This window comes from Equus asinus, chromosome 4 (assembly GCF_041296235.1).
Source record: "Equus asinus isolate D_3611 breed Donkey chromosome 4, EquAss-T2T_v2, whole genome shotgun sequence".
NCBI lineage: Eukaryota > Metazoa > Chordata > Mammalia > Perissodactyla > Equidae > Equus > Equus asinus.
The window spans coordinates 57736666-57752412 of NC_091793.1; the positions used below are offsets into that span (position 1 = coordinate 57736666).

General features: G+C 35.4%; 1 protein-coding gene across 2 annotated transcripts in view; it reads right to left on the reverse strand.

Annotated features, from left to right (window-relative positions):
* Positions 1 to 15747, reverse strand: part of TBC1D15 (TBC1 domain family member 15) — a 56744-nt gene continuing 40997 nt past the window's right edge. For both annotated transcript variants that reach the window (XM_014833269.2, XM_014833270.3), the window contains 7 exons: positions 15544 to 15660; positions 9421 to 9521; positions 5522 to 5621; positions 5034 to 5131; positions 2895 to 3011; positions 2288 to 2374; positions 1 to 1318 (listed from right to left, as the gene is read on the reverse strand). In XM_014833269.2, the coding sequence (XP_014688755.2) occupies positions 1097 to 1318; positions 2288 to 2374; positions 2895 to 3011; positions 5034 to 5131; positions 5522 to 5621; positions 9421 to 9521; positions 15544 to 15660 (842 nt within the window). In that variant the 3' untranslated portion in view covers positions 1 to 1096. The remainder of the gene's footprint in view (positions 1319 to 2287; positions 2375 to 2894; positions 3012 to 5033; positions 5132 to 5521; positions 5622 to 9420; positions 9522 to 15543; positions 15661 to 15747) is intronic.

Consider the following 15747-nt stretch of genomic DNA (forward strand, 5'->3'; position numbering starts at 1 on the left):
TTCAACTTCAAATTTATTTTAATGATATGTACAGGAGTTAACAAATTACAATTAACACAGAATCAGTTTTGTTAATTCCACATTAAATCATGCAACACTGCATGGTAAAAACAACAGCTTTGTTCATATATAAAAAAGTATTATTTTGAGACTCGTGATAGTACACTGAAATTTTTGACATAAGCTTTTTGCAAGGAGTATTTTATGAAAATTTAAAGACCTGATGAATCAGTTAATGCATTATTAGGAAAGATAATAAACATCATTAGTAAAGTGAGGTTACAAGCAGTTAATTTTAAAATTACACCAGGTACAGGGTTGAATGTGGTCTCATGAAATAAATGTGTGGTTAAGAAAATAGTTTTGAAAAAGATCTCATATTGAAGCTATGTATTAACTTTGTGAAATCAGGTTATATAAATCAAGTCAAGTTTATTCAGTTAAAGAAAATATGCTTATCTTTTCTTATACTCATAAATAAGTACGTATATAGTCTTTATATACAAGTGAAGAAAAGTTCAATGTAAAAATATACTGCCAATCCACTTTCTATGGTTGAAATATCTACACATTAAATTGCATTGATGAAAATGTCCAATTTAAATCACATTCAACCAGCATAAATATTTAAGCTGAGTATTGCTGTAAACAATAGAGAAAAACAAACAAGAGAATCTTGTCACTGGACAACAATCTACTTCTCAGCTCAGAATGCTATAGAAAGCCTCAACCTTTAATTTGATCAAATCCAAAACCCACCAAACTTAGAGTAAACAAAGTGAATGTTTTTCAAAGTGCATAATTTCCATCTCATCCACTTGCAATATTTATCCAATTCCAGTTCATCAGCAAGAAAATAATCTGTACTTGGCTATAAAAATACTAAGGAATGTTACTGGGAAAAAAAGGCTATCTGGTAGAAGTAACTACAAAAATAATTAGTTTAAATCTTTGTAAAGCTTTAATGCAAAAACATCAGTACACTTTCTTTCCATAAACCTTAAAGCATGATCAATACCAAGATTTTAAATTTCCACCTTTCAAGTATTTGAAAAAAAGTTGCAACAAAGTGTCTCTTCAAAAATTAAGCAAATGATCATGCAGGTGTTAATCTGCTGACATTTGGGGACATTGGTGTTTGTGTTGGGTTGTCAGCTCTGGCTCCACTGGCAGCAAGTGCTGGCAAGGAGTTACTCTGAAATGCAGATGCAGGACAACTAGTCATGCCAGCATTTTCATCTTCACCAGTGTCTGAATCTGGTGTTGTAACTTCACTGTCCTGAAGCCCAAGGATCTCACAAACTGCTTGTGGCAATTCCTGAATATGAAAAATCAAACACAAAACCATCATTCACTACAGAGGAAAAGTAATCACAGAATAACACTTCTACTCAAGACGACACCGATTCCAGAATCTGAAGATTTGTTCTAGCAGTCATCGTTATGTACCCTCTCAAATCTTTCTCCACTCCACATGAAATCCTAACCACTTTTTTTCATAAGAGGTTCCCTGATCTTCTATTCCAAATTACTCTCTACCCCACCCCACCCTCTTACAAACATTGTTTCCTGATATTTAGCATTTATTTCACTCTCCTTATTTACACAGTCTTTCCCCCTCAAAACACAGAGGTTCCTTAAAGGTAAGAAGTTTCTCACTGGCATGTTTGGAACAAAAAGCTATCAAATGAACATCTGTAGAATTGAACCAAAGTTAAGTATTTGGAACCATGAAGAAATGACACAAAGACCAAATAAAAATTCTCATTAAAATACAAAAAACAAAATACATCAAAAGTATAATGATTTGGTTTGAATTCAGATAATACAACAAATTTGCCTTGTTTTTAGAAATAATTGAGAGCGTCACTGATACAAATATAATGATCTAGACTAAATACTATCCATTTAATTGTTTCTGATTAGCATGTCTTTATCTGGGGGTACTACATATCTAACACGAGGTCCTATTCTGTGCTCACTAATTCAATTGTGTAATATATCAACGGTTAAATTCTACAGCCTCTTTAGTTGTTGCAGAAATGTTTTCATTACTTTTGCCATTTTGTCTTATTATTATATGCTTCCTATCTAGCATACTTAATCAACTGTTTTCAATTAAGTGCTGTAAATCTGTAATGGTAAATCAAATGCCAGTCAATGCTTTGTGTCTGCCTTCAACTTGCTAAAACTGCCATTTATTTTATTTCTAAGAAGAAAACTTTTCTTTACCTCAACCCACCAAAAACAAACAAAAAATCTTCTCATTACTTCAAACACTGTATACCTTGCATTTTGCCATCTGTAGAGAAATTGCTTCTGCCTTGCATAGTACACCTTCCACATCAATTTTCATGGACAATTCATTGATATGCTAAAATGAATCAATAAAATAAAATGATAATCCGAACTGAAAGCACTACTATATCCTACTAATTTATTGTCAGTTATATTTCACTGCAGATAAAATCCTTAAAATAAAAATATTCACATAATACAAATAAACAGGAAATTCACTATATCTTTCATTAGATTACTTCAAGTTTTAAAGCTAAAAAATGGCTAATAAGCTTATGCAACATTAAATCCAGCAGCTGTCCCAGGTCTACTATCCCAAAGTTATAAGCAAAACACAATTATTCTTTTAGAAAACTAAACATAAAGGAAATCTGTTGAATTTCCTTTTCTTCCTAATTAACCAGGTAAAAATAACTGGCCAACGCATATTTGTTGAACTGTCATTCTCAGAGAGTCAGCTCTAGTACTAAGTGTTACTGATGACATTTAAGTCACTCAAAGAATTCAATAAAGCTCCAAGGAAACGTTTTGTCTATCAGTACCACCAAACAGAGGAAAGAGCCAAATATTAAAATCTAAATTAAAGGAATAATTACCTTAAGTATTTCATTAAAGCCATAATGCTTTTCCATTATTTGCTGCTTTTCTGATTCCAGAATAGCACAACAGAGAAGAAGATGGAAATTTTTACAAGGTAGCTCAGTCCACATGACCTACAAAAAACAGAACAACTATTTAGTAAACTCTATCAATTCTAAAATATCATCCTCACAGATACAATGCTGAACTCTGAATGACTTCTATACAAAGCAGAAGTTGCCTAGATGGGGTAATCCACTGTTTTCCTAGTTAGGAAATGAAGGGTGGGGAAGGGAAGTCTTACCTTTACCTACTAACTAACATCAAGTTTAACATTATGGGAATATGATGAATTCCAAATGTGGCTCCTTAGGTAACTACAATAAGCACACCACTGAGCCTAACCAACATGATACATGGTATTAATTAAAAGGTCACAACCTGAGCTTAAGTTTAAGGTGTAAGGGTTAGAGGCATTTTCACTATTTTTCTGAACCTTCAGTTTCTCACTTTAAATCATCTTCAGTATCTGGGGGAGGGAAAAAAGCTAAATCCTGGGAATAAAAAAAAAAATTCAGTTATACAGCACATGGAATCAAAAACACCCAGAGATAGCTCTACCTTCTAAACATCATATTAGGTAAGTCAGACTATCCCTGATTGTGAGAAAAACTGAATCGACTACCCAAAATTTATACCCAAACATATGAAACGTTTGATTAATAGCTGCATTTCTGACTAAATATAGGTAATGCTCTCAAATTTAAGGCCTTAATTTCCCTCTGGTTAATGTACCTAACAATGTCTCTTCTGGAGACATAAAAAGACCCACATAAACAATACTATTAAAGTACATCTGAAATATTTGTACTTCTTTCACTAGCAGAAAATCAAGTTGAACAATTTTCAGACTAAATTCAGTTTCTGGAAGTTTAATCACAATGCAATTATCCTCAAAGGTTTCATTAAAATTTCCAATTTATTTGATAAACACAGATTGAGGAGTTATTCTAGCTATGTGGTAACAATATTCTCAATTCATCCTCTAAAAAAGAAGTTGAGATACTAATTTAACAAGGTTGATGAACTTTAAAACATGATTCCAGGGCAAGAACATGTGCATTTTACTTCTAAGTTCAAACAAAGGAAGTGATCCTCCAGAAAGCAGTGGTCCCTCAATCAGAGCATCACTTTCTCTAAGGTAGCAGAGTCACCAAAAGTATAGGAATCAATTTTCAGGTGCAAAAGCCTCAGATGGCACTGGGGTTCCACTGTGTAAGTATCTATTACTGAAATGGATTCTCTCTCCCATTCTTTCCTTGGGAGAAACTCTGTAATCCTTTATAAAAGAAGACAGCAGCCATTATACCCATATGCTATTTTTAAAGCACATTGATCTGTTAATAATTAACAGATATTTGAGAAGAAAATAATAATTTTCTGTTTTTCATCAAGAGTTGCCCTGGGTGCACAAGGAAGTAAAAGGATATACACCAAAAGCATGATCATGAATATCCTCTAGAGCTGGGGAGAAGGAAATGGGACTTGGAGTTGTGATTAAAAAAGATGTCAGCTATATCTTTCATTTTTTTCCTTGGGAAAAAAGAGAAAACATTAGAAGTAAATATGGCAAAATGTTCACACATGTTATATTCTTGTTATATTATTCTTAGTATTGTTATACTACTCTTAGTATTTTGCTCTAACTTAAATTTCTTTAAAAAAGCAAAAGACAAGCTGGCTCCCTCCCATACCTCAGACTACAAATAATGTGACATCTCAACTGACCGTCTTGTCAAAACTTCCTTGAACTCTATACAATCTACATCAGGATGCAGCTGAGCCTCACAGAAAGTCAAGTCTCCCAGGGAGAGAACACGGGCACAAATGGTCTAGACAACTGCTTCCAGGAAACCGACTGGCTCCAACTCTCAGAAGGATTATGATTTATACAAAAAAGCTCCAAAGACCAGAAGACCAGAAATTCAGTTCCAGATCACTAATTTTTAAGGAGAGACTACAAAACTATCAGAATTTTGGAGCATAATTGCTTTAGAAATTTCAGTTAGGCTATTATAATCCATTTATACTCTATAAAATAAATTTGTTTCTTTCCATAATAAATATTACATTTGTATAATAATTTAAGAACTTACCTCCCATAATCGAAGAATATCTAGAAAACTAAATTCCCTTTTAAATCTGATTAAAAGCCATCTGAAGCAAAAATAAAGGTATCCAGAGTCCTGAGATTCTATACAGAAGAAAAAATGTATATATGGCTTACTCTTATGCTAATTATCTCAGAATACAGTGAACCTATTTCAAACTCAAATTTTTTTTATGCATTGTAGACTACTACAAGTCCTATAAATTTAACTGCCTTCTACTAATTCAAGGAAACAATTCAAATTTGCAGGCTAACTTCTTTAAAAGTAAAACACCTAATAACAACAAATAATTTCTTTTATGAATAAACTGTTTCAAAGCAGAATTATACAAAGACAATTTGGTTCCACTCTTATTCCTCAAAGGAACCCAGGCAACGGCGGTAGAATACCTATGTCTTTAAAAGAGTTCTTTACGTTTTTCCTATGTATTACCCTACAATTTGCTGGGTATAGTTTTGATTCACTAAACTTACCTAAGTAACTGCAAAATCCACTGTCCAACAACCGAAGCAAGGTACTTAGCTGAATTAGCTGGGTCTTCATGCCTTGCATTTGCTCTTCAAAATTCTGATGCTTTAAAAGGAAACAAATGTTACCACATAAGTAATATAATAAATAATAAATATTTTACAGTATATATTCACTGATAACTAAACCATGATCTAAGGACAAAAGGTGGACTTATATGCACTGATTATATTAAAAAATCGCAACTATAAGAAGCTAAAGCAACATTAGAAAGGAAAGAAAGTGAATCCTTGGTCTCAAACTAAGGATTATTTTTTCCCCTCTATTCATTTGACTTAGCTAAAGAAGAATGCAGCTCTAGATTGACTGATATACTTATTTTTCAAAGAGAATAACAGACCCAGTGAAAGGAACACACATTTGGGAAATAAACTTGTATCAAATCATTTCCATTGTTAAATATTTATTCAAATTATTACATGAAATAGAATTAATTTTAGCTTTAATATATATCTTAATTTACAGCATTAACAATTATTTTTCAGATTTGATGACATTAGGGAATCTGTGAAGTCAAAACCATTCTCACGATAATAGTAAAACACTATATGCATTTTGCACTTTAAATTTTCCGACAAGTGTAAAGGCTATACATATGATGTGTGATTTCACAATAAACTGAAAACAACAGCAGATGTGAAAATCCAGCTGTGTTCCATTAACCTAGACATTAAAGAAAATGGGAAATGTAAAACAATCCCTCTTCTCAATAAATTTTGTTTAGGAGAAGTTACTTTTCATTAAAAAATGTTACTGATGTTAAGATGTAATACGTTTACTCTTATTAGTAAATATTTATGAATTTCTCAGTATTAATTTTTCATATGATAAACATCAATAAATATAACCCACATAAACAGAAGCTCTTGGGGTCCTCAATAATATTTAAGAATGTGAAGGGGTCCTGAGATCATAAAGTTTGAGAATTGCTGTGGTTTACTTGACTTAACCTTCAATGTTGAGGAGATTCCCTATCAACACTTCAGACGAGGGCAGGGTGAGCTGGGAGGGGCAGGGAACCAAAATAAATGCAAGGCTTCTTAGACAATTCTGATCCCTTTAACTCAAGTGCTCCAATCCCTCTATGGTGGCCTATTATGCTAACCCTTGTGAAAAGTCTAAGAACAAGATCCTCTCCTTCACATTTCTTTTCCAGTTTTAGAGGCAAGAAAATCCTTTATTAGAAGTATCTTATCAGATTAGAAGTCATTCATTCTTGGTAAAAAAAAAAAAAATTACAGGCTACTAATTCTCAATAAACTAGTTTCTCTTTAATGATTTAAAAAACTAGTTTAGTAGACTAACACAAGCCTTTGGGATATAGTTTCTTCACATTTACCACATGGACCTGTAGGGGAAAAGCAGAATTAATTCTTTTATTAACAGCATAATTTTTGTTGCGACACAGCCAAAGGTTAGAATTGGCTTGGGTGTACCAACACAGCACAGCCACTGTTACCCACTCTGCTCTAAAAAGAAGCACATCCAAATGATAGAAGCCAACTTCAGAGAAGTAGCTACTCCTGGAGAAGAGGGAATGAGATCAACAATGGCTATATAAAGGTTTCAACTGTATCTGTGAATAAACATGTGTGCATACATATACATATATATGCATATGTACATATGCACATCTGTAAACAAAATGGATGGTGGGTATAAGCAAGTTCATCAGATAACTTTGCAAATATTTCCCTAATAGACCAAGTCTATACCTAGACCTACATTAGATGCGAGTAAATATCAACAAAAGTAAATCTATAGACATTAGGTTCAGCCATCACAAAAGAAATAAAAACTTACATAAAATAAAGCTGTAAAACAAAAAGGAATCCAACAACAGCAGTAGAGACTTAACGACACCAAAACAAAAGCAATGCAGTGGAAAATAACTGTGCAGATTATTTTTATCACAACATATTCCCCTTTTGTTCACATGTTATGGAAAAAAATGTTAGTAAACAATATATTAAGAGATCTTTTTAGAAAAATCCCCAGACCATCCTCAATGGAAAAGGTAAACACAGAGAATATTTACTGTGAAAAAGACAGAAAAAAGAACTTGAGCTTTCATACACAAAAATGACAAATAGACTGCAAAGTGCGCATTAAAGATGTTCAGAAAGTAGTCTTCACATCTGAGATGCAAATACATGCACATGTATGCATGTATCTATGTATTTGGCATCATAAGCCAATATACTGGAATGTGCCAATATTGCCTCAGTGTTATGAAAACAATTATTTTAAAAAACTAAATGCAGTATGTTCATGTTAGTACTTCTGGAATATCTACATAAGGAGAGGTCTAAACCAAGCACTGGGAAAATACGTGTGTATTCTACAAAAATCTCTTGAACAAAAACCTCACGTCAGCCATTAGGAAAATTTTGGAAGCATACCAGAGAACCAGTTAAACAAAGACATGACCCCTTTATCAAGGATGTACTAGCTCTAGTGAAAAGAGGATAAACAACAAAAACACAAGGAAGGAAGACAACAGTTTTTATACAGTTAGTATGAGTTGTACAGACCTTTATAACAAATGTCTCAGGTTTCTAGACCACTTGGGAGTAATTGGAACTAAGAAGGCAGGTAAAATCAATCAATCAAACAGGCAAGGAAGACAAACTATGATATTACCAGATTACCGCAATTAATAACCTTTCCAAATAATCCAAAAACATTAATTCATGGTAAAAGACTACATAATTTGAATATTTATTAACTTAATAGTAAAAGAACATTTTGAAATTATCAAATCTTATCAAATATACATTTGGAAAAGACTAGAAGTGAAGATGACTTGGAAGCAGGGATAAGAGACTTGAGGAACTAGATAAAAGTTGGACAAATTGGACAATTGGACGGGGAAAGAACAAGAGGCAAACAAGAGGGGAAGAATAAAAGTAATCAAAAAGGAGAAGAGTATCACTTCCAAATTTCACATCTGTATCCCAGAAACTCTGAGTTAAACTCAGGGGGAACATTTTATATGATTACATACTCAAAATTCTTATCCCCTTGGAAGCAAGCCATTTCAATATCCAACGTCAAGGCCCAGCATCAAGTTTATTAGCTTTATTTTGACACAGTACAATGACCTATGTAGTCAGGTCTTTGGATTTCCTGTGCCTTTACCTACTCTTAGCCCCTCTGCTTTTTTTTTTTCTTCCTAACAGATTACTTGAAAAGACTGTTCCACTATATTTCCCTGATAATACCCTCTGTACTATTATTCTAGAACTCTGTCTTCAAGATCTATCAACGATAATAAAATGTTCTTTGTAATAATATGTACATGTAAACATAGTTCAACTCTAATAATCACATGCTTCTGAGAAAATAAGAGCGAAGTTCTAAGAGAGTGTCAGCATTACAAATAGTTGAAACACATCTGGAGAAAAGTTAGTTACTATAATAACAAAACCCAAAATGTTCACAAAAGGTAAGGATATTACTCGGCATGACTAAGCTTTATCTCTGAAACAGATGAGATGAACGTTCAACTACTTCACAAGAACTGAATTCATCTATTTCATCAATATTCTATAATGACTCATGGCTCTTGGCTCTTCTACAGAACATAGAATTTGCTGATATTAAATCCTGATTATTCCTCTTCCACAGGCACTTGCCATCTACTTTCTGTACTAAAAACAATGCAGTACTTTCAAGCCTCTTGAAAAGACTATTTAGAAAAGAAACAAATGAACAACATGGAGCAATTTTTTTTAAGTTACATCTTAATTGGCTAAATATGAACATCAATCTTATATAATAAGATTATACAACTAAAATTTTCTAAATTAGTTTGATTAAAGGAAGGAATCTCTCTTTTTACCATTTGGTCCATGTAGGAGGCAAAGCACCAAAAGGCATCCACTTCGTTTTCCATCACATATAAAAGAGGGGATAGTAAGTCACTCATTCCTTGCACATACCCTAAAAAGAACAGAAAAAATAATCATGTCTCTAAAAACCTAAGCTTTATGTATCCTGCTGTGCATATCACCACCATTCCACTTAAAATTACATCTTTTCTTTGGTTTCAGAAACTGGTCGATGCTGATATTCACCAAGAAAAGAAAATAAACAAGGAGGAGGAAGTCTAGCAATCAAGTGAGAAAGATGGGTTTAGATTGAGGTGTAAGCAGAAATACAGCTGTTAATAATATGTGTTTTAATGTAGGTATCACTATCAAGAGTGGGTAATATCTTTAAAAATAATGTGCAAAAGCATTATGAAAAAGGAGAGAGGTGAACAGAAAACCCAGAGGAACATCAAACTTAAGAGTACATACTCAAAGGAGATCTAAGAGGGAACAGTCAGAGAAGTAAGGGGAAAAAACTCAAGGGAGAAGGGTGTGGTAGAAGTCAAGGGAAGAAAGCTGCAAGGCCAGAGTAGTCAACAGCACCAAACTGCATGAATAAGCCAAATAAAGTAAGAACGCAAAAGGGTCCTACTGCTCTAGCAACCAGATCGCTGGTAATTTAAACAAAAGGAGTCACAACAAAATGATGCACCTCTTTTAAATAGTCGTATCTATGTGCTTCTCTCTTTTCTTTCTTGTTACTCCATATCCAACCAATGCTAACAAATGGGTTTAATCCAATCAGGATTTTGTACCTAAAACTCTCACTTTGACCACCTTTCTCTTGATGCTGTTAAAATTTCTCAGTCATGACACTAATTACAGCCCTTGATCAAGAGAAAAACTGGAAAGTTAAAGAATCAGGCCCCTCACTTAAAAACAAACAAAAAGTCTTGGTTTAGCTTTTCACCTGAACATGTTAAGTCTCTTGTTTTTTACTTCCATCTCATAAAACCCTCAATTTTCTTAACTGCTTTACAACTAGATTTGAGACTTAAGACACATATTCTTGAATCAAGAAAGGGACAAGAGCTCATACCAAGCCTTTGCACATACATATTATTACTTAACTTTGGTAACTTTTGTACATTTGTTAAAGGTACGTAGAGAATTTTTTCCAATGAAAGCTTGGGAAGTCTATGGAAAACAGTCTTTCATTTGCAGTTCCAAAGCTTACATTCTTAGTCGCCAAAACCTACATGCACTGAAGCCATTTAAAGAGTATATATCTTAAAGGGGGAGGAGATATTTCTGCTAGAAATCTACATCATTCTTATTTTGGAAGAAAAGTTTAAAAATGAGCCCAGGAAACAAATAAGCCAAAGTCTCCTGAGAAAACTCAGTTTGAATGTATAACAGAGTGAGGCACTCAGATCACCTCAAGATCTCCTTACAAATAAATTTAGGTCTCTCTGCTCTGAGCCTCTCACAATCATCTCCTGCTATGCTGAATCCCTATCAACCTCACTATGTCTACACCATATCCTGCGGAAAGTGGGACTCTACTCACATTAACACAAAAGAACACCAGGGTTCCCAGGGCCAGGCAGCCAATTATCACAGTATCAGACAATGGAGTTACCAAGACATTTGGAGAAACATGCCAGAAATAATGCATGTGACAGGATATCTAAGTGTAAGCATTTCTAGAAATTTATTGGAGGTACTTTTTAAAATAATGCACACTTGTGATGATTAATTTCATATGTCAACTTGAGTGGGCTAAGGGGTGCCCAGATGTCAGGCTTAACATTATTTCTGGGAGTGTCTGTGAAGGTGTTTCTAGAAGAGATCAGCATTTAAATTGGTGAACTGATTAAAGCAGACAGCATTCCCCAAAGTGGATGGGCATTACCCAATACACTGAGGGCCTGAATAGAATAAAAAGATGGAGGAAGGTTGAATTTGCTCTCTGCCTGGCTGCTTGAGCTGGGACATTGATCTTTTCCTGTCCTCAGTGCTCCGGGTTCTCATGCCTTCAGACTCAGAATGGCATCCACACCATCAGCTCTCCTGCTCTCAGGCCTTCCAACTACACCACCAGCTTTCCTGGGTCTCCACTCTGCATGCAGACAGCAGACTGTGGGACCTCTTGTCTCCAGTCACGTGAGCCAATACCATATCTTTTTCTTTTTCACCCTCTCTCTCTCTCTCCCCTTGTGTGTGTGTGTGTGTGTGTGTGTGTGTGTGTAAACAAATAAATATATAATCTTAATGGTTCTGTTTCCCTGGAAAATCTTGATTAATACAACACTGTTAAGAAAAGAATAAGTAGGTTGGAAGGAAGACTAAATTGTTATCAGAATTTTCCCACACGGCACTGATGCAGTAAATACAACAAATATATAGACTAAACCAATTAAAGCATGAAGGAAATTCAACAAAGTGCAAAAGAGTACTACTTTCCTGGGGTTGACTGCGCATGGTCTATAACAAATATTTCAAAAGATTTACAAAGCATATTTCCTCTGGGGAAAAAAGCGCTTTATTATAAAGTTATAATAAATAAAAGTTTCTAAGAAGCTAATTTAATCCCTTAAGTCTTCAGCTTTCATATGGGATCACTACCATATCTCTGTGGTAAGTCTTAGCTGAAGCAAGTAGTGAAATGAATACCTGTATTCTGGTTGCTTTTAATTTATTTTATTTTATTCATGACGTTCTTTGGGATATGTCGTGAATTGTGGGGGTGGAAATAATGTACGAATTCCCTTTAATTAAGGAAAGAGTAAAGCTGTCTGAATTAGCACTCAGTGACACTCAGATTCTGCACTAGTGCTATGACGCACATCTTTATTGGCACTACTACAATTTCTGAGGCAGTTCCCCAAAACTATTTTCATAGCAAATTTGTTTCAGTGAGGAGGCATGAGAACTGAACTCCTTATCATCCTACTGTACACTTTCTTACACTGACAAAAAAACTCATCTACATATAGGTCAATTTTCCAGGTTCACTGAAGCTTATCCCTTAGATTAGCAAATAAAAAAAAATCTTAGGAATTGGAAATTCTTTTTTTTTTTTGGTGAGGAAGAGTGACCTTGAGCTAACATCTGTGCCAATCTTCCTCCACTTCGTATGCGGGATGCTGCCACAGCATGGCTTGATGAGCAGTGTGTGGGTTCCACACCCAGAATCTGAACCCCTGGCTGCTAAAGCAGAGCATGAGAACTTAACCACAACACCACTGGGGTGGCCCCGGAAATCCTTTTTTTTTTAAATTAGACACTGTCCTGCCTTCTTACATACAGTATTTTGAGTATAATTTAACCTTCTATTGGTTACTCAGGATCATAATTATAAACATATACTCTAAAAAAGAACTTTCCATAGAAAGATCCTAGGTGTAGCGTCTTCGCACTAACTAAAAATGACTCTTCCTGAAGTTCTTCTGTTTCTGATCATTTCTGTCTCCTTCCTCACTATTAGTGAGACTCTGTTCAGTGCAAATGCACCTATACCTCACCTATGGGCTAAGATGCCAAACAACTCAAAATGACAGAAGCACCTATAAGAGTAAATTTATAGCCCAGGTTACTTTGCTTTGAGTAAAAGGCAAGAAATTTGGTCCACTGCTTTATGAAAACTTCCGTGGCATCTCATAAGGCCAGAGTTCTTAATGGGAATCTTGGCTATGTTTAAGATAACATACATTATTTGATTAGAAAAAATATAGGGTTAATAGAGACAAATGAAGATCCCAATTTATCCAGTTAACTGGTCTGAGACTATGCCCAAAAAAACTAAGCATTCAAAAACTCCTTGTGAGAACATGCACGAATGCCTACCTCAAACTTACCGTCTGAGAGTTTGGGCAATGCCTCATTCCCCAGGATAATGGTCCTATTCTCTATATTGGTAACAGAAGCTAACATGGCAACGGGTCAGGGTGCTGAATATGTAGAGGTAAGAAGGCCAGCCTGAAATAAAGACCTGGGTCTCTACTCCTAGTCCAACATTCTTTACTTGTGTAACCCTGAGTCACTCTCTGAACCAACATAACCTCACTCATAAAGTGGGGATTATTTCTCCGTTTCCTCAAAAGGCTGCTATTAGAATCAAAACCAAAATCAAAACTGAGTATGATAGCACTCTGTAACCTGAAAAGCACTCTACCAATATGTTTTCAATGATCCAATCTGAGGCTCTCTATAGGTGTGATAGAACTGGCTACATTTTACATTTTATACAGAAATCTGTGATTTTTTTTTTTTTTTAGAAGATGGGCATCTGAGCTAACAACTGTTGCCAATCTTCTTTTTTTTTTCTGCTTTTTCTCCCCAAATCCCCCCAGTACATAGCTGTATATTTTAGTTGTGGGTCCTTCTAGCTGTGGCATGTGGGATGCTGCCTCAACATGGCCTGATGAGCGATGCCATGTCCGTGCCCAGGATCCAAACCGGCGAAACCCTGGGCTGCTGAAGCGGAGCACACGAACTTAACCACTCGGCCACGGGGCCGGCCCCTCTGATTTTTTAACTTAATGTCACCAAAGAGGCTGATGCCTAAAGATGCACAACAGAGTTTACACCTTCCCCTAACTTACGAATAAGAAGCCAAGAAGAATTCACATAGATAACAAACAGAAGAAAACATACTCATAATTCAAGGTTCATTTGGGTTTAATATGCCAAATATCCAATTATGTTCTCCAAAAGATACTTCAAGCTCTATTAAAGCAATCTGGGAAACATGTATTTCCACTGTCTTCTACTGAGGAATCACTCACATTGTAGGTAACTCAGAAGTTTTTCATTATTTATACTTATTTAAAGGTTGATGCTTAGGCAACTTCTGGTTCTTTAGTGTGGAAATTAGTAAAAGAAATGTTAATTAAATTGGAGTGAGGAAGGCCTCCAGGGGGAGCTCTCATGGCCCATCAGACACGATCAATTACACCAAAAAGGAAGAGACAGATGCCTGCATCTTGGACAGGAAGTACAACTACTTTATTACTAAAGGAGGATTTCTCTCCCTATCTGGAAAGGCCCCAGCCAATGAGAAACTACAGCTCAGCCAATGAGAACCTGCTGCTACCCTGAACTATTACTTTCCCCCAATGGACTTTCATTCAGATCAGCCCCTCCCTCCTCCCCCCTTCTCTTTATAAAGGCAGCTCCCCTTCTTTGTCTGTTGGATTTGCCAGTGGTTTACCATAGGACGCACATCCCAAATTGCTGTTGTTCTGGTTATTCCTGAACAAACTCATTCAGAGGCTTTTCAAGTCAACAAAAGAAACAGCTCAAGTTCTCCTGCCCCTTAAAATATCGGTTTCTTAGGTTTTCTACCCCTTAGCATCCCTTTCCCATGCAATCCTCCATCCCACCTCCAGCCCCAGTCTTTCCAACCCATTCTTGGTAGGAAACAGACTTGCCAAGAAAAGACAGTAAAGTCTCACATGCCCTAGAGAATTATCTGCACTGCTTGTGTGAGATATCAAATAAGTATTTTTCTTCACAAGGGAGAAAGCATATCAAACAGAGGTTCCCAAACTTTCTCACGTTACAGCATCCTTAATGACTCAATTTTCTCCAAGGCATCCCTGGGCTCAGAGAAATAACTAACATTTCCACTTATGAAGTAGTTAGATCCAAACAATTTAATAAGTGTTTATGACCTATGAACTCAGCACCTGTTGGGCACAATACTACTTCTGAAACTTTGGAATCCAACTGGATGTCACCATCCTCGTTTCCCATTTCTCATCTATTTTCACACAGTACTTCCTTATCATATCTAGGTAAAAAACTCTGCTTTGCAAAGATATAACTTCAACAGAAGGAAGGAGCAATCTAGTGTTAAAATCCTGAACTACTTCGGCTAACAGAACAGTGTCTTACAGAAGTCACTGGATTTCCCTCAAACATTTAAAACACCCCACGTTGCCCCCATGAGTTTGCTGTGGCAACACAGCGCTCCCTAGTGCAGCACTTGGGAGCCACAGCCTTCTAAGTTTCCAGTCCCCTGTGGAACCACCCCATCAAAACTAGGCCACAGAGATAGTACGTACATCTGACAGGTTAATAAATTTAAATTCTAAAATAAATATACATAAACCTTCTTTAAATTAAGATATGAGAGGAGAACTTACCTAAATCAAAATCATACATACAGTAGGTCATCAAAATGTCATGAAGCAGAATCAACCCTGGATTATCTTGGCCTTCATAAAACTTGTTGGTTCGATCTGTTCTGTTAACATCTTTTTCTGAGGAGGAAAACCATCACATATTTGAAAATCTTTCAAAAAACAGATTTTTATAATGTTCGCATCTTACAAGTACAGAATTATTTT